This window comes from Hirundo rustica, chromosome 12 (assembly GCF_015227805.2).
Source record: "Hirundo rustica isolate bHirRus1 chromosome 12, bHirRus1.pri.v3, whole genome shotgun sequence".
In the NCBI taxonomy this organism is placed as follows: domain Eukaryota; kingdom Metazoa; phylum Chordata; class Aves; order Passeriformes; family Hirundinidae; genus Hirundo; species Hirundo rustica.
Genome location: NC_053461.1, coordinates 10812342 through 10836020, shown reverse-complemented (window position 1 = coordinate 10836020; position 23679 = coordinate 10812342). Strand labels below are relative to the sequence as shown.

The 23679-nt window shown below is 40.8% G+C and overlaps 1 protein-coding gene across 4 annotated transcripts in view; it reads left to right on the top strand.

Moving 5' to 3' along the window:
• Positions 1-1937: 1937 nt before the first annotated feature.
• Positions 1938-23679, top strand: part of UROC1 (urocanate hydratase 1) — a 37758-nt gene continuing 16016 nt past the window's right edge. Inside the window, exons 1-13 of one of the 4 annotated variants that reach the window (XM_040076237.2) lie at positions 1938-2063; positions 8669-8799; positions 11414-11507; positions 11960-12019; positions 14905-15033; positions 15705-15766; positions 16745-16811; positions 17390-17533; positions 21497-21585; positions 22069-22131; positions 22315-22494; positions 23005-23102; positions 23349-23421. In XM_040076237.2, the coding sequence (XP_039932171.1) occupies positions 1938-2063; positions 8669-8799; positions 11414-11507; positions 11960-12019; positions 14905-15033; positions 15705-15766; positions 16745-16811; positions 17390-17533; positions 21497-21585; positions 22069-22131; positions 22315-22494; positions 23005-23102; positions 23349-23421 (1316 nt within the window). Of the gene's footprint in view, positions 2064-8656; positions 8800-8932; positions 9305-11413; positions 11508-11959; positions 12020-14904; positions 15034-15704; positions 15767-16744; positions 16812-17389; positions 17534-21496; positions 21586-22068; positions 22132-22314; positions 22495-23004; positions 23103-23348; positions 23422-23679 lie in introns of those variants that run through there. The other 3 variants (XM_058422220.1, XM_040076239.2, XM_040076238.2) reach the window with 3 other exon arrangements.

Here is a 23679-nt window from a genome sequence, read left to right as displayed (position 1 = left end):
CATGACACCTGCCCCGGCAGCCCCGGGCACGGCGGCCCGGCCGCGGCTCGCTCCCGTGTCGCTCCGCAGCCGCGGGCAGGAGCTGGGACAAGCCGGGCAGCGGGGGGACTGGTGCCTGCCCGGAGCTGGGGTGTCCGCGCTGGCACAAGCCCTGTACCGGGTTCGGTAACTCTGGCACAAAGCCAGGGACGCGGAGGCGCTCCAGCATGTAGCAATCAGGGAGTAAAAGCGTCCAGCCCTAGAAAAACAACCTAATTCAGGGTTCGTTTTCGTTCTCTCATTTTTTCAGGCTTCCAGCCTCTATAACGCCATTAATTTCTGTGGATGTCATGGGGGAAGCAGGTCTGATGGGAGTGCAAATGCAGACAAGGTTATTCTTGTGCCCCTGTGTGTGCAGGATCAGACCTTAAAGGGATTTGAAGAATGTAGGTCGTACAAAGAAGAATAAGGAAAGATTTATTTCCCTTTGGGGTGGGTATGTTTATGTAAGGCAGGGTTATCTGGCTAGATTTTGGGCTAGAATTTTCTGACTTTACCCCCTTTTTTTTTTTTTTTTTTTTTTTTTGATGTGTGTGTGTGTGTGTGCTTTTAATATGAAAACTCAATACAAAACTTTAAAATATAAAGGGTTTTCTGTCTCCTTTTTGTTTTTGCCTTTTGTTTGAAAGCAGCTAAAAGAATGTATAATTACAGAACAAAATTCTCCTGCTGCAAACGACGTTATCCTTCAGAGGGTCTGAGTCTGCTGTGTGCTCCACTCTCCTGGGATGCTCTAAGTTCTTTCAACTTGAGCATCTTCACTGGGAATTGGGGATGTGGAGGATGTCCTAGAGCTAAAGCAGGTCTGACATTAATGAGAGGCTGTCATTTAATAATTGTGCTTTGTTGACACTGCTCGTTAATTGCTGTCTTTGTGGGGAAATGCTATATTTTTTTCATTTGCAGGTTTTAGGCTCATTTCTAACTGAATTGTTTTCCCCAGTTAATTTCACCAGGCTTAAAATGTGGCACTTGTAGTTTAATGGATGTAATAAAGGTCAAGAAGCTTGTGTATAATTTAAATAATAAGCCACAATGGAGAGCAAAGTTCATGTTGCACTGTTAACTGGAAAGTCAAATATGTTTATTTACCTGTGATTCCTGGATGGCAGTACAAGACTTTCTAGTTGTTATTGACTGTAGGGTATAAAAGTGACATAGGACTGAAAGCCTTCATTATTCTTCCCAATTATTGCCTGTCTTGAGAAATCCACTTCCAATGCTAATGAGTACATTTCCAGTTCAATGTGAAAATCCATTCATGCATGTGAGCTGAGAGGAGCTAACACCTAAGGGGGAAATTTTGGTGTTGTGATGACCACTGCTGTTGTCTGGAAGATGAATTGATGAGACCTGAGGAACTGCCCATACCAGGAGGTGTCAAACAGAGAATGCCTGTCTTAACTGAATAGTGGGTGTGAACAGTGATGTCAATAATCCATAACTTTTATTAGTTCCTAAGCTATAACACAAATATACAAGTCTCGATGTTTCAGTCAATATTCCCATTCCAGACTGTGACTCTCACTCGGACATTGGGGGGATCAGCTTATTTGGAAGGTGACTGAATTTCCTCTAGTGGCTTAGCACAGCAGCAGTTGACAAAGCACCCAGAGAATAATCGGCCAAACTGTGAATCATTCATTTTGGGGGAGGAGGGAAGATCCAATGGCACGGCACAGAGTGGGGAGGTGTGTCGCCTGTACCACCTGCCCTCTCTGCCTGACAGGCCTGGTTGCAAAAGCCAGAGGACAGTCTGTCCTCTTGGACATCACCCCGGAGTGGTGGTGCATTTGAATCCTGCAGCATCTTGCTTTCCTGCACTCTTCCTTGTAACCCTCTTTCCTTGTACCTCTCCAGTTTGCCTTGCCTTTCCTCCTCCTATTTCCCCAGCAGCTATGACCAGCCTGAAGGAAATCTGTCGTGGCCTTCCTCTAAACCCTCTGCCTGAAAACAAAGGTCGGAGAAAAGGAATACCCCACGCACCCGTGAGAACACCCAATCTCACTGCTCGGGAAAAAAAGGTAACATGGGATTTCACAGGGCCTCATTTCCTTTCAGATAAAGGCAGCTTGGGGCAGCAAACCTAATTGTCTCAAATGCTTTGTTGAATGGGAAGCTGACTTTGGGTCAAATGTATTTCCTTGGTGTTATAATTTACTCCATAATGGGACAAAGGACTGGACACTCTTCTGTTCGCTTCCTTTCTTCCTCCTCCAGAATGATTGGGTTGATATGAAGGAGATTTTCTGCACAACACCTTCCGTGACTTTAAATAGCTAAACAAGAAGCATTAGACTTCAATTCTGTCAATCCAGCATTGGTTCTTAGGGGTGAAATTCAGAATCCTGTTGCAAAACCATTGAATATATATGGGAGTGAAAGCTAAACCCTCCAGTAAAACAAACATCAAAGGTGATGAATGGTAGCTGCTACACATCTGTACATTTGCATAAAAAAATCCAAAGATTACTTATTTTAGCCAGTAGTCTGGGCATGCAATTTAGGTGAGTTTGTAGGGAGTTAAGTTAATTATTTGTCTTTAGTTGCGTAATTATTTTCCTGTCTCATTTTGTTTAAATAATCTTCGTACACACCAAAGTAATCATTGCATTATTTCATGTTCAAGACTAAAAAAATCAGCAGCAGAAAACAATGGTCAGTGGGTGGAGATCCTTAGGAATTTGTGTGGAAGAAGATAAGGTGGGTTCCTTAGTTTGGAAGTCTGTGCTTCATCACATGTAGCATCACTTATACTGAGACATTCTGGTCAGAACTCAGAAGTTCCTTCCCCAAGAACAACTTGCACACAACTTCCTTGCCTTTGTGGGAGTTCCCCACTGGCATCAGCAGTCAAATTCTTTCAAAGTCACTTCCACAAACAGAGGAGAGTCTAGGCAAAGGGTAGAAAGAGGAACAGCTGTGAAATATCCAAAGATGATTTACTTCAATGTCAGGAGCATTTCATGGCTGAGGCATCCTGACTGTGCCTGGGACAGCTCAGACCCATGGAAATGTGGTTACTAAGTGTGAGAAGGGCTGTGGTGATGGCAGTGAAGATAAAGGGATTGGGAGTTTCACAACATGTCAGAACATCCCAAATCATCTCCATTTTATTCCTTGCTTTCCCAAATCACTTTTCCCCAGAAGTCTCATACAGCAGTCCATGTTTCAGGAGAGGAGATGATGTCTCTCAAGGGGATGCCAAACCTTGCTCTCTAACCTGGGAGAGGAAGGCAATGACAAGGTTTTCACTCCCTATATAGAAACTGGAATAGTTCTCTTGCTCCTTTAAGGTTTGGAGCAGTAGACTGATTTTCTGTCCTCAGCTGACTGTGTAACATCCATCCCTCATCTCTCCATTTTACCTACTGCATGTGATAAGAGATCATGCTAGTAGGGTATTTCATTAGACCTAGAGATTTTAAGGCTTCCTTTTTGATTTACTTTATGGTTGGTCCTCCACCTTAAACTCTTAAGAGGATCAGAGGCTCAGGTATTTGTTTCATATCTGAAAGGTCAAATCTCTTTTTTTAAGAGGTGCTCCATGCTTGGAAAAGCATGTAGCTGAAAGATTGTCTGCCTATAAGGTGTTTTTAAGTCTTGAGACAGGCTTCCAGGTGTTGTTGACCGTGTGTAATGCTGAGCATATTATGAGACTTGTCTTTAAGTACAATTTCATGTTCACTTTCTAATTGAAATATTCAGAGGAAACTTTGATAGAAGTGAAGTTAATAATGCTCTGCCAATTTCCTCTGGATTTGTCCCTCTTTTCATATGCCTTCATTCCAGTTTCAGTTCTTGTTACAATAATAAACCTTACCACTGCCAATGTTTTATTTTTTTGAGCCTCCTTTGTGGTTATATAGAAATCCTGTAAGTGAGATTTATAAAGAACTCTGTGTTTTGGGACTTGCTGAAGAAGTATCTAATTCTTCCTATCATACCAATTTTAATCTTCTTGGATAAATTGAGCCATATCTCAGAACTGATTCTGATTATATGTTTCCTGAATTCTCTTCCTTCAGCATTCTTTGCCTGAGGCCTGAAACAGCCACATCCTCTCTCTTTCCCTCCCTCCACAGCTCAGGAAACCCTAGCTTTCTGTATCTCAGCATCCGTATCTTAATGTGAATATGCCTCAAAGAAACTGCCCTTAAAATCTAGGTGTGATGTGTGCTTTACAGAAGAAGGATGTTGCATGCTCTGTACACACTGACATTCCAATGAAGCTGGTGCAACCAGGAAAGAATGGGCACTTCTCTGTGTTGCTCAGGATCAGAAAAAATGGTATGGCTTTGTGCAGACAGCAATTCCCATATGGATCTTAGAGCCAAATCATGTTGGAGTCCCTCTGCTAGCCAGCAGGATCCTCCCTCCCCTGACTGCAGTTTCTTGTGTTTGTGTGGCAGGGGGGCACTGAGCTCAGCGGTGGCCTTGGTGACCTGATGAGCCTCTCCTGAGGTCTGCTCCCACACCCTCTGTCTGTAGCCTTAGGGGCTCCATTTAGGCTGAGGCCTGGGGTTTCTATCTCAGCTGTGCTGGCAGTGTCTTTGGTTGTGTTCAGGGTGTCCCAGCACTCAGCCATGGACCTCCTGGGTCTGCTCTCCCACCCGTGGGCTGATATTCCACTCTGAACCTGCCTGAGGATTTCTGTGCTCCATCTCTCCATGGTAACCGTCACCAGACCCGGTCCTGGCTTGCGCTTCCAGCTTGGTCCTGGACCTGCAGGTCCTGCCTGATGACCAGGACTCCTGGTGGAACCTGGCTGCCACCCCTGGGCTGCCCTGCTCTGCTCCCTCAGGCACCACAAGGCTGGGGCCTGCTAGGTGAGGTGCCTGCTCTGGCTGTGCTGCCTCTGCCTGGCTCCACATCCCTGAGGGAACAGCTGGGATGTCCTGCTTGGGGATTTCTTAGGATAAAGAGCTGAAAACCAGGGTCTGAAAACTCATTCAGCACCTGAAGCTGTTCTTCAGCCTTCTGGTGAAGAAATGGAAGGATTGACCTATATCATTTCTTTGCACATCCAGAAATGAGGATACTTTAACAAGTTTGTGTGTGCTTTGGGAACGTTGCCATGTCAGCCCCTGTTTTGGGACATCTGGATCATAAAGCACTTGGTCAAACTTTCACAGCTCATAACCCATTTATGGCAATGGCCAGTGAGAAATCTCTGTGTTTACTTCCCAGCTGAGCTGATTGAAACTGGGACTTATCAGGCAGAGTAATAAATGAAAATATCTTACTTATTGCTTAGAGAATAGTACCACCGAAGGTCCTGGGTCTGGATGTCATCAGGCAGAAGATGACGAGTGGGAGGGCAGCACCATCTCCACTGGAAAAAGGGCAGAACTAAGAATGAAATGGTAGAGTTAAACAAGTCACTTCCTCTCCTTGTTCTTCCCTTTCCCTCAGTAAACAAGGAGACTGCTACCCTTAATGCCTGAGTGTCTCAAGGGTCTTGAATTGGAAGTCCTGATGATCCATTTCAGAAAATGGAAATGAATGACATTCCTTCTGAAGAGGCTTCCTTCTGGCTCTTCAGCAAACACCAATTAACAAATAGGCTGGTTTACTTGATTTCTCAAGAGAATCCCCCAGCAAAGAAATTTACAGATGACTGATTGGATTTCGTGGGTTCTCTTGATTGTATTTTAGCACTGAGATGTCTAAGTCTTGATTAAATAGCAGTAGAATCCTGTTATAATATAAAAATTCTAGGGAGTATTAAAAAAAAAAAAAAAAAAAAAAAAAAAAAGGCACCCTAATAGTGATTAGAGCTTAAACACAAGAACCAAATGTTAGATCCAGCTGGCAGATTTAAGAGGAAGACTTTTCATTTGCTTACATTGCACAGAGTTGAATTCAATCAGTAACTCAGCAAATTCAGAGCAGATAATTTTTTAAAACAGCCTATGATATTCAGGATTATAACTGCAAACAATATTCAATATTTTGAAGTCACCAGTGAACTCTGGACCTGCTCTTTCAGAAGTACTGAGCATGTGCAACTTAAGCTTCTTTCAATGGAAGTTATGAAAAGGAAGAACACCTAAATATTGAATTAAAAAAACCCCCAGAATACAATGTGTCTGAGGTAAATCAATCCTTCTGAAAGGCTGGGATAATGTTTTTTATGGTGCTTTAATTAAATATATTGTCTTCCCACAAAAGCATAATGATCAGTCTCTTTGAATTTGATCCTTGAGTGTCTTTCTCAGGTTATTCAGTTAATGACTCAATAATGAATATGTAAAATTTTCCCCAATGCACATGGCCATTGCCCTTTCATAAAGCAGTCAGGCTTCATCTAAGCAATTTTGAACACCCTGGCTCTTTTATTGAGAGATTGTTTCACCATCTCTCACATTTAAATTCTTCTAATTCCATGACTGCATTTTTTACAGGTAACTCACAGTAATTTATTCCTTTTCCAGCATATCCCTGAAGCTTCTTCCTGATTTGACATTTATCCTGCAGTGAGGCAGCAAGAAAATATCACCTTTATTCCATTCAGCTAAACAAGCTACGATCTTAATCCTATTTTATAAGATCTCTATTGTCTGTGCAAGGTGTCTTTCCCACATTTCATGTAACAGACAAATTCATGTTTCATTAATGTTTGCATCATCAAAATTCAGGCTTCTGATAACGTGTAACATAAATAGGATAGAGGCTCAGTCCAAGTGAATTTATTTGAAAATCAAAACAGGATTTTCTTGCTTGAATTAAATGGTGAAGAAAAATACTTGCCCATCAGTTTCACTTTAATATAAATAATATATTGATCGAAGACTCTGGGTGATCCTTGCCGCAATGGAAGCCTTGTAGCTCTCCGTAATTCTGAAAGGCAGCCAAATGTCAATGTTTGCCTCTTGGTTTTGTTGGTTTTAGGTGTGCAGGTGATTTTAGTTTTTGCTTTCAAAATTTCTCATATCTAGAACTGCCTGTGCTGGTTGCTCACCCCCGAGATTGACTTTGGAAATAAATCCTCATGTATTTTGTCATTGTGTGGATATAGGTGGGGGTTTTGTGTTTATTAATAACATGTCCTTGAAAAATAACTGCTTATCTAACTGGAGAAGAATGAAGTGGTATTAGAAGATGGAATTTGCATTTTCTCATCTGGTAAATAAATTTCCCTCCTTGTCATTCTCCATGTGGCATGGCAATTCTAATTTGTAGAATTGTGCTGATCTGATCTTTAGGTGGTGTAAATCAGCACAGCCTCACTGATCTTGAAGCTTTATGTCTGCTCAGGAGCAAGTCTGTCAACGAAAACCTCTCTCAGTATAAGACATTTTAGATTTATTGTTCCTTTAGCGTACTCTCAGGGATGTGAGACCAGAGTGATCAGATGAAGTGTCTGGAAAGCTGAATGAAGAGTTTTGTTGCTGAGCTGAGGGTTTTGTGGAGCTTTTCAGCACTGCTTACCAGGGTGGCTGGGGATGATGATTACACTGGCTGTTTTTAGATGTCTTTGCTCTGGCTATCTGCACTACAGCACACCCTTCATCCCCTCCAGGAGGCACTTGTTTCCACGACTGAACTGCCAATGGCAGGTGTCACAAACTCTCTATTCAGCCCTCTCAACAACTGAACTGTTATCAGATTTGGAAGTAAATTTGATCCGTTTCTATCCTTTCCACTCCAGCCATTAAAAATCAGCCAAAGGAAGATATGCAATTCCATATGATATATGAATCTTTTCATCTAAAAGTCCTTTGGATGGTGTTGCCATTTGCCAGGGGAGTTACAAGATCTTTGCATGAAACTTGCTATTAAAGATGACAAAAATCTTTGTTCTCATTATGGTTTTAATCAAATTAAATACAGAATACAGAGGCATGCCTTAACAGGCTGTTGCTAAAGATAGTGATTTATTTATGGATTCTTTCATCCAAAAGGACATACTGTACTTTGCAAACCATGGCTAATGTCTTTGAAGGCAATAGGGAGTGTAAGCCACATAGTATCATCTGCAGAATTTAACTGAGTGCCTAGTAATCACTTCAGCTAATTTGGAAGTGATACATGTAACATCAATAAGATAATGCAACCCAACACCCTCTGCAATACATTAGGATGCTAAATGGAGTGAATCTGCAATAAAACTTAGCCCATGAACATCTTCATCTGGGATTATGTCACATAACTCTGGGCTAGGGTCTCTTTTTGAATGGAAAGTACAGCAGGATCTTCAATGTCTTGGAGTTTAGGGACTTAGTTTTAAGGGTTTCTGAATAATGTTTCCTCAGTAGTTCAGTGTCCCCGACACTGTAAGAGAGAATTTGTCCGTATCTGATATTGGTAAGATTGAGCACTACTTCCCAGATCGTCAAGGTGTTTCCATGCAGATTTGGGGAGGCAGGTGGGAAGGGGATGGTTACAGGTTTACCCCAACTGAACCTACGAGGAAAGATGCAGGTGGAGACACTTCAATGTGGAAGCAGGCATGAAGCTCCCCCGGTGTGAGCTTGGCCTTTTGAATTGCATTGTCCTTGTAACAGCTTAGGCAGGCTTCCAGCTGAGTCTGATTAAAGTGCAGGGCCACCCACTTACCTCCATTTCCCTTGTACCTCATTTTTTTTCTCTCTTGTTTGTTTTTTGTGTGTGTGTTTCTTGGTAGCTGGCTCTGCGAAATGCCTTGCGTTATTTCCCACCTGAAATCCAAAAGAAGCTGGTGCTGGAATTTGCTGAAGAACTCAGGTTGTATGGCCACATTTATATGTACAGATTCTGCCCAGATATTGAGATGAGGTGAGAACTGGATGGTTCACGTTGTATTCAGCTGCCACTTGCTTGCACCTGTGGAGCTGACCTTTAAAGAGTGGTATTGCTGTGTCCTACTTTACCTCTTGTAGAAGTTGTCATAACATATTTATGAACCTCATAATCTGCTAATCTGGATGTTCTGTGTATTGCAGTGATTTTATTTCTAGGGAGGGCTTCTTCATGTTTTGGGATGCTCCATTGGACTGGGAGGGAAAGCAGTGTGTTCCCTTCTGGGTAGGCTGTGGTGGGCCTGGGCAGTCCCGCTGGTGCAAAGCTCAGTCAGCACAGGGAAGGACTGAGCCAGGCTGTGTGTGTGGCAACGCCAGCTTGGCCACACACAGGGATCCCAAAGGCTCTGTCCCATGGCAGGGCGTAGCTTCCAGCAGCCAGTCATTACTCAGAGACCTTCAATGACAACCTTGGCAGAAAACTTGCAATAGTTCTGAGCTGCTGCAAGTCAGCTCCCAACTGAACTAAGAAGGAAGACCAGGTGAGTGGCTGGTTGGGTTATCTGTGCTCTCAGAGCAGAGGAAACTTTCTGGGCTTTAAAAGCAAGGCAGTACATTTTTTCCATTGGAACCTTTATGTGACCCTGGTTTGTAATAAGCTGTGCCTGTTGGTCTTGGACCATCACTTCATTCTAGGGCTGCTGGGGCTAATGTTTGTGAAGCAGAACAGATTTAGTGAGGGCTGCCAGGGGCTAGCTGCTTTTTTTAGACTGATTGATTCCTTTTTGCATCAGCAGGGGCCTGGTTAATGTCCATAGAGAAATCTGAATAAAGCAATAGAAAGCACTCTGATTTCCACAGACAACCATGTTTCTATGCTGTTCATATTAGCCTGGGGCCAGATCTTGCCAAATTCAGCTAAGGAGTGGACAAGAGGAAGACTATCTGAAAGATTTTGCAGAGCTGCACTTCAGAGGACCCTGTACTAAACTACAGATGATGATGCCTTCCAAGTAGGCTTGGATGAGACAGTCCAGCAGCTTGTTTCCATCACTGGCATCAGTGATTCTTCGATAGGTTCAAGAACTTTTTATTTTGTGACCATTTCACTGATCATTTGCTAATAGGTTATTGCAGTCTCACAATGAGAAAATGCCTTTTGATCTCTGTAGTCTTAAAGTATTTGATTTTTTTTTTTTTTTTCTAAATGTCCCAAAGGCCATAGCTCCATTTAAGTAATGTTCCTATGCCAAAGCACTCAGCTGATACCTGAACGGTGGGTTTCTTATGTTCTGAGCAATATTATGTGTAAGTATCTCCTCTTGATGAATTGGTATGATTCCACAGAAATGCTCTTTTATCAAGTTTAGAACAGCAGAAATCCCCAATAAAAAAAAGTATTGTGAAAAAACTCAGTCTTTCCCTCCTGGTTTGGCAATGACTACAAGGCATTTATTTTAGCATCCTGATGTAAAAAGCCAGGATAAAGTGTATGGGAACATGGGAAGAGCCCATTGCTGAATCTGTGGGATATGTATTCCAGATCTTGGCTCATGAGTTGGACAGTGGATGTGCTTTTCTTTTTTTTTTTTTCTTTTTTTTTTGGTCATTGGCAGTGTTTAGCCTGACCTTTTCAGTGTCACTTTGCCTGCACAGAGCAAGTGTCCAGCCACTGAAGATCTGTGGTTCAATACAAGGAAGATTATTTAGAAACCATGCCAAGAGATCCCATCCCTCTTTAGGAATTTACAGCCCTGGTAATGGTGGTGGTGCTTACAGAAAAGGAGGGAATTGAACTCTTGATCAGTGGTTCTACTTCCTTTAGGTGTCATACCTTAGAGGCCTCAGCACAATTGTGAAAAACCTGAGCAGACACAGCAAAGGAGCTGTTCCTGCCCTAAACAGCTACACTATAAATACCAGAGCAGAAGTTGTAGAACAATTTGATACACAAACAAGTGGTGGAGGAGAAGATAACAATGAGATGATCACAGCAGGTGGCATTAAGGACTTTAGTACCAGGCAACCTGAGCTGGGATAACTTTGAAAGTGTTTCCCATACCCCATCTCTCAGCTTGGACAAAGTGGATCTTGGTAAAAGGGCCCATATTTCTCCTAACTACTTCAGGTTTTGAGAGTTTCTTGCATTCTTCAAGCAGAATGTTGGGTTTTTTTTTAATTTAGATACGGTCTTAAATAACAGGGGTGGATGACCCTGAGGGCAGCTGCCAGGGATGTTGCTTTCCTTGGCATTGCAGGACTTGGCTGCTTGGCCTGGAAACTGTTGCAGAGACCACTTCCAACACCCCCTGAAAAAGAAAACAAAAACAAGCAGTTAAAAAGCAATGTGTGTTCCTGGCCACTATATTTATCAGCCGTGATTAAATAATTCAGCAAGTCATAAGCTGAATGCAATTTCTTGGTTTTGCTTAGTTCTCATAGTAGTTAAAACCCGATTTGCTTGTTGAGGTACATATATCGCTTCAGATCTGTGCTTTTTTGTCTTTACTCTTCCCCCCTTGAATAAAAACCTGCAACTCAGACAAGTTTGAGCATCCCTGGCATGCAGACATATTCCAGTGGGGTGTGTTGTTCTGGTTGCTCTTGTGAGCTGGAGTGCATCTTCTAAATTGTCTCACCTACCCTTTCAGAGCATACCCCATAGGAGAATACCCTTGCAAGACCAAATCAGCTGCTGCCATCATGCTGATGATCATGAATAATCTGGATCCTTCTGTGGCTCAGGTAAGGTACAGTAAAAGGAATCTTGATTCATAGGCAGCAGCAAATTGGCAAGATACTTCCTGTATGTGTTCTCACATAAATACTGAAAGATTTAGACATACAGGCACTATATGCAGGAGCTTGGTCCTGCCTGAGACATAGAGCTCAGCTCTTGGTACCTTGCTTCTACAACTTAGGTTGAAAAATTAGTGCTGATGCTTCCTGTGTCTTTGGAAACTCATCCCAGTGGCAGTGTTACAGCAATAAACACATAATTTGGAAGAAAATAAATTCAGTTTTTGTTCTTAACTTATCACTTTTACAATGTTACTTTCTGATTTCAAGAATACAGAGAGTTTTGAGGTGCAATAAACTGTAGAAAAGATTTGTTACCTGGATGGCAAAAATAGCTCAGAGATACAATAAAAGGTTTGAAAAAAGTTCTTGCCTTAATGTTGAAATATCTTTTTTAGTTTCCTCAGGAGCTTGTCACTTATGGAGGAAATGGGCAGGTCTTCAGCAACTGGGCACAGGTAGGACATTCTCGGGTTTGCAAATTGTTTCACAGAGCCTGTTTCACCCTCCCCCATGCACATTCTGCTTAGGCAGTTTGGGCTAATTCTTGGCAGTCATTTCCTTAAAATACTCCAAAACATCCTGTTTGGAAAGGAAAATGCTCAGTTATGAACTGCATAGATGGAAAGAGTTTTATTTACTAGGGAGAGCACAGCCAGCCCAACAGAAATACCAAACATGATACCATAAACACCCCAAGCTGTGTAGGATGATAAAAAGCCAGTTCTTTGTCTTTCTCTGATGCATATGTATGTGCCTGAGTAGCACAGATAATTTTAGAGCCTAAATCTAGCGAACAAAAGAGTGTATCCTCTATTTGTTTGTGGTATTTTTGCAACATTTTTTCAAAAGTAGTGGAATAAAAAAAGGCTTAGATTGAAGAATGTGCAATTCTGAGTCTTTTTCCAAGTAAGTCAGATTAGCTGTTAATATTTGTGTTAGTTAGCCAGTTCATGCTGCACTTTACTGTGGACATTAGCCTTTATCTTCTAAGAACATTGGCAGGTGGTTAAAAGCCTCTCTAAAATCAGAGAATGTTTTAAGTTGTGTTTGTATAATCTCCGTTCTCTTATATTAAAAAATGGTCATTAAATGCACTCCCTTTATTCTATGTGCTGTAAAATGCATGTGGGAAAGATTTTTCTGGAGATCCTTGGAATCAGTAACATATTTAGAATTCTCTCTGCAGTGCAGGACAGAATCAGCACAGGTAGGAAGCTACATCCCCCTGGAGAGCAGCATCACTCCTGAAGGCTGGGAAGTCTTGATTTCTGACTGCAGCTGGAATTGGCAAAAGCTGACCTAAGGTGCCAGCTTCTGTCATAAAGAATCACAAATGCACCTCGCTGTGGCTTTATCTGAATCTGGCCTCTTGCTTATTAAAGAACCCAAGCAAAAATAATGTGTGAATGAAGTTCGTAGTCAGAGGAGAGGAATGGATTCCTCACTGTAGCATGGGACTGTGTGACCTGGGATTTCTTCCCAGTTTGGGATTTCTCATTTGTGGTTAAAAGAAAATTCATGTTTCAGTTTCCTAATCTGGTAAATTTAAGCTAGAAGTTAAGTGGAAGCCTTAGGCAGATTATTTTTTTTCTTTTTTTTTCTTTTTTTTTTTCTTTTCCAAGAGAGGTACCATAACAATGCTCACCATTTCTTTATTCTGTGGATTAATTAATAAAGGCCACTTAACTACTGCCTGGTGGATATGAGTGTTACAGCATTTCTGGGGTGAGCAGTGCCAGCAGTTTATACAGTGGCCTTTATTGATCTGGCAGTTCTTAGGCAGATGCTGGGCTGCAAGGTGAGGTAGAAGTGCTGCCAAAGTCAGAAATATTCTTTTCTCTTGTTCTCATCCAAGCCAGTCCTATGACTTGCAGTTGTTTCACAGCAGAGCAAACAGAACCTTTTTGTTTTTGTTTACTTAGAGTAGCAATCACATGAATGATTCAGTTACCACAGAACATTTTATTCTGTTTACAGCTTGAAAAGAGCATTAAAAAAAAAAAAAATAAAAAATCTAGCATTGCAAAACTCACGGTGAAAAAGTTCAGTTTAGTATATATCATCCATGCAGACCTGTGCTTTCTTCTGGATAATTTCAAATGAAAGAACTATGTCCAGAGCTAACTTTACAGGTCTGCAGACAACAGACCTGCTTTTTAAGCTAGGATGGTTATGCCTTTCAATGCCAAAAACCTATTTATCTTACAGCTGCTAGTAGTAGGAAGCTGTTTAGGAAAAACATTAGGATGTTTTACCCAGACTGCTAAGGAGTTGAGAGTTCAGCTAGTTACCTGCTCTGTCCTATGGCATGAATACAACTATTCAACATTTTTCATAAGCCAAATTGTAAAAACAAGACAGAACTTGACTAACTCTTTCTTGTTCAACTGAACTTGCAGCTTGGGCAATCAGCTGCATTAGAAGGGACTGGCTTCCAATCTGTACTACTTTTAATTCAGACCAAAGCCACAGCCTCAGAGCTTAAGTGCCTGTGTTTATTTGTCACTGATACTGCTCCCTCTTTGATCAGCAATTCTGGGGGGTTTTGCCCCTCAAAATCTTGTTTGTGTCCCCACAGAAACTCTAGTTTCGAGTAATTGTTGAATTCCAGTATTGCATGGGGAAGTTTCTCACAGGCCCAGTTGACACATACTGAAATCCCGTGGAGTGTAATGGGCTTTGTCATAGACAGTGATGGATTGAAGTTAAACTTAAAGCCAGTTTAGATGGTCAAAGTGTACATTTTGGCATCAGTCAAGAGTAACTATTGCGTTATGCAGACAAAGCTGAAATATATTTGTGTACTCCAGGGTGCATCAAGGATTTTCTTCTGTGTTCACAATGAAAGCTGACTTTTTTCCCTTGAGAAGAAAAGCTGTTTCATTTTAAAGTGCACATTGTAAAAATCCTTTATTGCAGTAGAAGATGCTGGACTTCAGATTAGGATCAACAATAAGCATGAGTATTTAATTACTTCTATAGGGAAAATTTTGCAGTTTGGCTTTGGAAGCATTGCCAGAAAAGTGCCAAATACAAGTGGTTAATCTCAAGATAAAGTTAGAATGGCTTTAAAAGTGAAGGATATCTGGGGTTTGTATTGGAGAAATTATTCTGGAACTTATTCAGACTTTTGTTAATTGATGGTTTGTGTTTCCTGGTGAGTGGTATCCCTTAAAGAACTTTATTGAAAGCAAGAATGTGTTGAGAGCTCTGTTATTCCATATGTGAATGCATCTCGTTATCTCTATAGCTGCCTTCATTCTCCACGATTAGCATCTTCACAAAAAATGTAAATGTAAGATGCAGACAAAGTCCCTCTTCTCCTTGCTTTTCATTTCAGTTCTGGTTGGTAATGCACTATTTGTCAGAGATGACAGAAGAGCAAACACTGGTGATGTACAGTGGGCATCCCCTGGGGCTCTTCCCCAGCCACCAGCGTGCTCCTCGCTTAGTCATTACCAATGGCATGGTAGGTATTAGCATCTTGTTTTCTTTTTCCTCCTATTCTGTTTCATATTTAAGTATTGGCTGAGTTAAAATATGATTTATGCTATCTAAATTTACTACAACGCACAGGAGAATCTGGGGTCCAAAATCTGCAACATTTTTTCCAGCACAGCTGCTGTCACCTCATGTGTGCTGATCTGCAGTGATGGAGGAAACAACCTTCTCCTTATTCTCCTTAAAACCTCTCTTCTTACTGAGTCTGTGGCACTTCCTTGCCCTGAACAGTTCAGCTAGGCTCAGTCTGGAAGATTTAAAAGCCCTCAGTAAGAAAACATGATTATTAATCAGAAGCTCAGATATCTGCACTGGTTTGCTTGGAAGGCAAGGTAGACAAGTGGAAATTCTGGTTCATTGCCAGCCTTTTGAGCCCTTCAATATCCATCCCCCTGCAGGTTAGTTTTGTGGCTGGGGAACCGCTCTCCTAAAAACTTGTGTGGCAGTCGCAGTGCCAGGAAGACTGGACATCCTTTTATCTAATACATGAAATAAAGCACCTGGATTACTCCTCCTGTTTCTACTGTTTTTCTGCATTTGTAGTAGTTACAGAAATAGTTAAAGAAATTTAGGCTGTTTAAAAGACCTGCTTAAATCTCTAATTTGCTTATGTGGAGTTTATTTTGGTTGTTTTCTTAGGTGATTCCCAACTATTCCTCCAGAGATGAATATGAGAAGATGTTTGCTTTGGGTGTAACAATGTAAGAAAATAGCTCAATGTTAATTAATTAAATAAATAAGCATATTTCATCATAGATGTATAATTTATGTTTATTATATTTATAATATATTGTATTTTGACTAAAATATAATTCAGACATCATGCAGTGACCTGTTAAAATCTCCAATGCAGATGGATTTCAATTATGCTGCACAAAGTACTGATGCTGCAAAGCATTAATACACTCTTAAATGGAATTACTTCAGAGTTTGAGTTATGTTCAGCCACATATATAAGGATGCAATTGAGGTCTGGTAGGAATTAATATTAGGTTTATGTGTGAGGCTTGGCTGAACAATACCTTAAAGCCTTAACCATAACCCACTTAAAGAATTTGCTAGTTCTAATTTTCAGTGGTTGTTTTGCTGCTATGGAAAATACAAGTTATAAAACATCCTTTCATGCTAAGAGAAACTTTGAAGTAGAAAGTGATCCTTTCGTAATGATTTTTGCATACTTTTCTACTGTTGATGAGCACAAGATTATCATTCTTTTATGTACCAAGGAGAGAATGAATTAAAACAGCCAAAGATTTGTCCCACTCCTCTGGGAATTTAGTATGAATGTGATCAACCATTCTGGGCTAAAAGCTTCCAAAATGGCCACGTGTCTGAGAGGCAGGAGTGCCACTGAAACACAATGACGCAGAGATTCCAGTGAGGTGAAAAAGAGTGTCCTTTTGTCCCAGTCACTCTGCTGAATGCCAAGACAAATTTACACTCAGGTTTTGATCCATGCATTTTTGAACTCAATTTAATGAGCTAAACACTCCTCCAAAAATATGTAGGTACATTGCTAATGATAAAACTCCAAGCTGAGAATTTGATAACAGCAGACCTTGGACAACAAATTGAAGCACAGAGGGGTTTTTGTTGTACTGGAAACACAAGTGGACGAGTGCAAGTGCCACTTGAGCCTGAGCAATGTGTGGTCTCACTGTGCTCCCTCCTGTCCCCAGGTATGGTCAGATGACTGCAGGGAGCTACTGCTACATTGGCCCTCAGGGAATAGTCCATGGGACCGTGGTAAGGACCTGGGAAAAGCTCTCTGTCAGTACCTGATGGAAGAGGCTTTCTCCCATGGTGGCTGGCTATGGGAGTGGATTAGATTGCTGTGAGAGCAACTTCTGCCTGCTAAAGAAATTCTCATTGCTCCCTCCATGAAAAATTAATGTCTTTTCACTTTGATATGTCTTGTCCAGAACACAGATTTGAAGGGATTTGCAATCAAGGTCTCAATCTGAGCCCATATTTAACTACAATATGTGAAGTATGAATTGACCAAATGTACTATATAAAAATATTTTCTTGGCTGTTTTCCTTAGCTGTCCTTTGCAGCCACCCCATAAGTTTCTATACTGCCAGAGCAGCATGTTGGGGACCACTGATTATTCTATTTCATGGTGAGAGAAATAAGCATAATGAGGACAGAAGGTTTCATGACATCATTTTGTAACATATTTCCTTCTTAAAGGATTAAAATGTTTCACGGTGCTGATGACCCCAGAGTTTCAAAGTCTGTTCGCTAAAGGGACAGAAGATGTTTAAATGTAAGGACTCCAGTGGAAATGGCTCCTGGTGATGGCTGTGTTTGCTGTGTGCAGCTCACAGTGCTCAATGCAGGCCGTCGGTACCTGAAGGCAGAGGACCTGTCCGGGAAGGTGTTCGTCACTTCTGGCCTCGGGGGGATGAGCGGGGCTCAGGCCAAGGCTGCAGTCATTGCTGGCTGTGTGGGGATCATTGCAGAGGTGAGAGCAGTGCTGCCGTCATTCTGTCTTCTTGTGCTGAGTCAGAACCCTCGTTCTTCTGATCCGACAGGTTCCTGAAGTAAACCTGACAAACCAAACTCAGAAAAGATACTATTTTCTAAAGTATGTCTCTTTTTTTCCCATTGCTGAGCATTTTTCACTGCTATTCCACTCTCTGTTCATTGGATCAGACTGCAATGATATGGACTTGTAATTGCTTCAGAAATGATGCAGAATGAAGCTGTCAGATGAGCCACTCCCAGTGTTTGAACTACTTGTTTCATGTGTGAAAAAGTGTGACTTCCACAGGCAATTCCCATGAGAACTGCATTCTCTTATGCCAAAAATAGTCTCTGTTAAGAAGATGTTAGTTATGTTATTTAACTTTGATTAACTTTTAAAGCCCCCAGCGCCCTTATCAGATGCAATAGGAAGTACTCATTAAAAATGTTGGCGTGGTTTACTCATCAAGATTGGTACTAATGAAGTTGCTTGATTTGTGATTCCTCAAAGTGAATGGGACTTTTTAAGTTGAGATCTGAGGTTAATCACAAGCACTTACGAGAATCCCAGTTTTTAGGCAATGAAGGTAAGTTCTGCTGAAAAAAAATGCTGATGGGGGAGAAGTTCTGTAGTACCATTTTCCCTGTTCCCAAAACGCTCCTACAGTATATCTTTGTAGACTGTCTTTCATTCTGTGGAAAATTTCTCTGTTCCAAATATGCTAAAATATCCCAGTTATTTCTTCCAATAAACAAAGAGAATCCAGTAATGATTTGTGATTGGAAGATTGCTAATGCCTATGCAACTAGAATAGTGGATGATAGGATCCACTGGACCCACAGATATCCTTAAGTATCATCTAATGTAAGACACAAACATCATCATTTGGGAAAGTATATTTGCATGTTTTGAGTGAAATATATTTTCACATAAAAAGCTAGCACTAGGTTCTCCCAATACCTGCCCTTCTCAGCTCTTATGCTGATCATAGGATTCTGTTGTGGCAACCAGATGGAAGGAGCACTGCAACAACTTTTAGGACAGATTGTTGCTCTGCAGTTCTATGAAAATGGTAGTGATGATCTTTCGTTGTTACTGATAAACAAGGTTTTGTAAAAGAGAGGCCTTGTATGATCACGGTTCAGGCATGTTTCTTTGGCTAAGTAAGAAAAGGACTATGGGAAAGAGACCCAGCTGAATTAGGGGGAGAAAAGTTATGTTACCATTGTGTGTTCACATCATGGTGTATGGTGGTTGGTTGAATTATGTTTGTTATGATTTAAAAGTACGTAACTGATAACCGGCTAATGGCTTAAAAAGGCCGGGCTTTTGGGACAAAATGGCTCTCCTTTGTACCTGCCTGGTGACCCTGCATCCCTTTGGACCCTCACCTCACACTCAGTGATATTGACTACTTAGAAATATTAAACTTTTCCATGCATTTCTTTACTCGTGACTGGCTTTGGTTTCAATACAGTGGAGAAACATTCTTGAATGAACAGATCCAGGACTGGCCAAAATGCATTGAGTTCTTCTGAGTATCTGCATGTGATGGGCTCTTGTTACCCCACAGAAGAAGGGATTTTTGAGAACTAATTGGGAGTGGGAGCTTGGCCTTCTCAGCTAAAGTCACTTACAGACAGTTAGCTGGGAAACTTCTGCTGGGGGTATGTCACACTGCAGTGGAAAGAATATCACAATCTGACCTATTTGAGTTACAATTAAACTTCAAAACATAGTGGGTCAGACTGCCCATGTCATGTGCAGTAAACCTGGCTGTTCTGGCTACCTCAGGTCTTTGATGGAAGGCTTGGGCTTCGTCAGCTTTACGACAATGGTGCGAAGGTGGTTTTGTATTTGCATTTGAGATCTCATCAGGTGCTCCCTGCAGATGAAATAAATTTATTCAATTTGCTATTGAATAAATTATTAATGAATAAATTATCTTTATTCAGACTTCTGTCATCATGGTCTTTCAAACACTGGAAAACAAAGGAAAGATTTCAATGAATGCCATTCACAACCATCCTTTGTCCTTTTCATCTCTATGGCTGCAGATGATTTTATTCAGGAGACTGAATATCGCCTGTTTTTTATCTCCTGTGAGATGATCCTTGTCGGAAATGAGTCTCAGGAGCACATGTGGATGACTATAAATATGTACATACTATTTATTTAAGGAACTATTTATGCAGATGACACTGAATTGTGCAAGAGATCATTTTGTCAGCCAGGGCTCCAACAGAAGGGATTAGTGGTGCAAGTATTTTACCTCTCCTGTTTGACTGGGAGCTGATTGTAATTTTATGAAGTAATTGTGTGGAGGGCCAGGTATCTGCTCTGAGCTGCACTGGGTTTTCTGGGGTTACCCTGGAGGCAACATTAGCTCATCATCTTTATGCAATTTTTTAAACTACTGAGATGCTGATCCAAAAATGAGCATATTTTTGAAAGTGTGGTTCAAAGGGAGTTAGTTTTCTTGAGCCAGCAAGCCTGTGAAAGACTAGGAATGTCAGAGGGAGCTAAAGTAAAATATGTTGGATGTGGTAACATTTAAATAGATCTGATCTGTATTATGTGGGGATTTAAATGAACCCAATTCCTGTAATTCATACAGAGCACTTAATATTTTTCCTCCTGTGCTGATTTAAATATCTTAGAAGAAGCTGTCCCCCACAGCACCTAACTTTATTGAATAATTCCATTGGCAGTGACACTGTTATTATCATAATCTGGGCTTTGGGAAGGACAGTCTTCATTACTGATGTGGAAAATGATGGATAGTGTCCCATGCTAAGAATAATTAGGAAAGAAAGTGTTTCCTGGTGTTCAAACAACTCCTGAATACAGAACTTATTTAATTTACATATATACACTTTCTTAATGAGAAATAATTAAAACGATGGGGAAAGATTGTAGAGAAGTAAAAAATGCTTTAATGAAATACTAGAAGATACCCAGGTTATGTATTCTCATGCACACACATCATTGTGGGGGGGGTTAAATCTGTTGCTACCACAGAATATTGGTTTAAATTAATTTTGCCACTAGCCTTATGCCACTGATAACTCATTATAAATGTATTAATGATGTGCAAGCTTGTACATTGGACCATGAATATGGAATCTGTGCCAAAGCCTCCATCATTTTTCCATGCATTTATATTTTTGTCCAGCTGTCTCTTAGGCACATACACATTGGCACACACAGAAGCTGAGCCCAGAAGAGAGTACAGATTTGGGACTGAGCTTGTTTGGAGCTTCAAAGTTCAAGCAAGAGGGAATTAAAGGCATAGTTTTGTTTTGCTCTGTGCTATTTTTCAGTAGCATTAGGCAGCTGGAACAGAAAATGCTTTCCTCTTTTCCTTCCCTATTTTGTTGAGGTTTTCAAGCAGCAGTCCAAGAACAAAAGTGAGGGTTAATTTTATTCAGCAAACCATAACTTCATCTTGAGCAGCCTGGCAGAAATGTCTCTCTGGGCTGATCAATGAAAATATTTTCTTAATTATTAAAAAATATTATGTTCACAAAAAATAGCCAGATTTGAAAAATAAATTGGAAACACTTTTGCCTTTTAACATAATAATGAAAAGAAACAATAGAAATACTTAAAATTTAAAGGAATATATTACCTCTTATGCAATTTCAATGATAAATTTTGATTCATAGGATATTTTGGGAAGCGATGTATTGAAAAAGTATTTCTTGCTTTGAGCCTGGAGTAAAAGAGTACATAAAGCTTGAAAAAATGAGAGGTGAAAAATAAGCATTTGAACAATATCTATGTATATATTATCTATATTTTTAATATATACATATATATGTATGTATAACTCAAGGAAATAGTAGGGCTGTTATCTCTAATTTTTGTTACTTTTCCCTGCAGGGTAATTGAAAAACTAAAGGTAAAAATGACTGCATGGGGAAACAGGAGTTTTAAGATCTCTGCTATGTCTCTTAGGTTGATGAAGCAGCACTTTTGAAACGTCACAAGCAGGGATGGCTGATGGAAATCTCTAACAACCTGGACCATTGCATTGCTCGCCTCAGGTATGACGTGTAACAAACTCAGTGAGTTTATCTCTGCTTCCTAACCCTCCCTTCACATCCTTCTGCACTGTGCCAAAGTAGTCTGCATATAGGAGGGGCTGAGGAACACCTCTTCTTATTCCAGGTCTGCTTTGGAATGTGAATTCAACTTCCCAAGCTGCAGCAGCCTTTATTAGTGACTACCCATGCTTCACATTATTTATATATGTTAAACATGTCTTCACTTAGTTTCATGAATATGCATGGAGCAATTACAACTAATGTTACATTTGCAGTGTCACTCAAGCTTCATGGAATCCATGGTTAAAAATTATGTAAATGTTGAAAGAACTGTTTCTGAGATAAGTGTTGAAAGCAACATACAGCCTTTTTTTTTTCTTTTTCTTTTTTTTTTTTTTTCTGGGTTTGATAGTGTGTGTGGTTTGCACATTTCGAGATAGAATGAGGTGCATTTTCTCCAACCAATGTTTTATTATTTTCCAGAGAAGCAAGAAAGAATAAAATTGCCCTCAGTTTGGGTTACCATGGGAATGTGGTAGATCTGTGGTGAGTAGTATGAATGGATAATGAGTGCATTAATATTCTGGCTTTTTGGTCAATGTGGAATTAGTTCCCAAACTTGGAAGCAACGTTAACTATAGTGCTAAGCACCTTACTCTAGATGCTCATGAAAAAGTGCTGTCAGACGGGGGATCTGAACTCCTGTGTCCCATTTGCTGTCCTGCCTAGGGAGAGGCTGGTGCATGAGCTGGACACAACAGGAGAGCTGCTGGTTGACCTGGGGTCCGACCAAACTTCCTGTCACAACCCATTCAACGGGGGGTACTACCCAGTACAGCTCGGCTTTGAGGAGGGAAAGCAGCTCCTCTCCTCCAACCCAGGGAAGTTCCGGACACTGGTACAAGAGAGGTAAAGGTTTTTACAATATATCTTCCTAACCTTTGAGTTTAGTTGCTCTTCAAGCGATGCAGTCCTGGCAGATGATCCACTACTGGAAAGAAATGGTAAATTGGGCAGTTTGGGCCAAGGTAGAGGCCAGAACAGTGATGTTCTGGTTTTCAGTTTTTTTCTCTGCTTGCTTTGTGAACTACTTAAACTGTTCTGCAGTTTTGTGCAAGCTGATTTTGTTATGAGCTTCCATCTCCAGAGCTGGCTGCGTTGCTTGGCTGAAAGATGTGAAATGTTTTTGCTATTTAGTGAAGTTTGCACAACGACTGTAAATCACCTCAAGATCTGGGGAAAACAGGTGCTATAGAGACTGAAAGCATCTTAACTGATGTCTTGTGGGTTTATGTCTGAATTTATTTGGGGTCCTTCCATTCCCTCTGTCTCCTCTACTGCCATACCTTTGCTTAGTTAATGATATTCTTTTTTATGTTTCATTGACCTCAAGAATAACTGTTTCCTTCTTTATTTCAGTCTGAAGAGGCATGTGGCTGCTATTAACAAACTATCTGATAAGGGCATGTTTTTCTGGGATTATGGCAATGCTTTTCTCTTGGAAGCTCAGAGAGCTGGTGAGTAGATCTTGGAGTTGTAGGTGGAAATGAGGATAATCCTGCATGCATCTTCCCAGCTGTGTGTGTTAAGTAGGGTAGAATTGGCCACTATAATTCTAATCTTTAGTCCTTTCTCTCTTGTTCTTTGAGACCCCTGACCCTCCCTGGCTGAGGTACAACCTTCATAGGAATTTGTGTGCAGCCTGGTTTTGCATTGTATAGTTTTCCTCTATCAAGTGACTGACTATTAAAAATTTTTTATAGGTGCTGATGTTGCAAAAAAAGGAGCAGACAAAACAGAATTTCGATATCCTTCCTATGTTCAGCACATCATGGGGTATGTTGGGCAGAGTTGGGAATATGCTGTCAAGTACCTTGTGACTCCCTCTGTTCAGAGGGAGAATGCTACAGAGATTAGTGCAGATTGACAAGGCACTATAAATTATCAGCAGTAGGAAAATAGCTCTCACAAGTTATGCCAGAGTTAGTGTAGGCTAGCCATTGTCAAATCAACACTCTTCACTCCTTTACAATAATAGCTGCATTTTGTTCTTGCATGAATTTTCCTTGAGCAGTTCTCCTCAAGAAGAGCCAG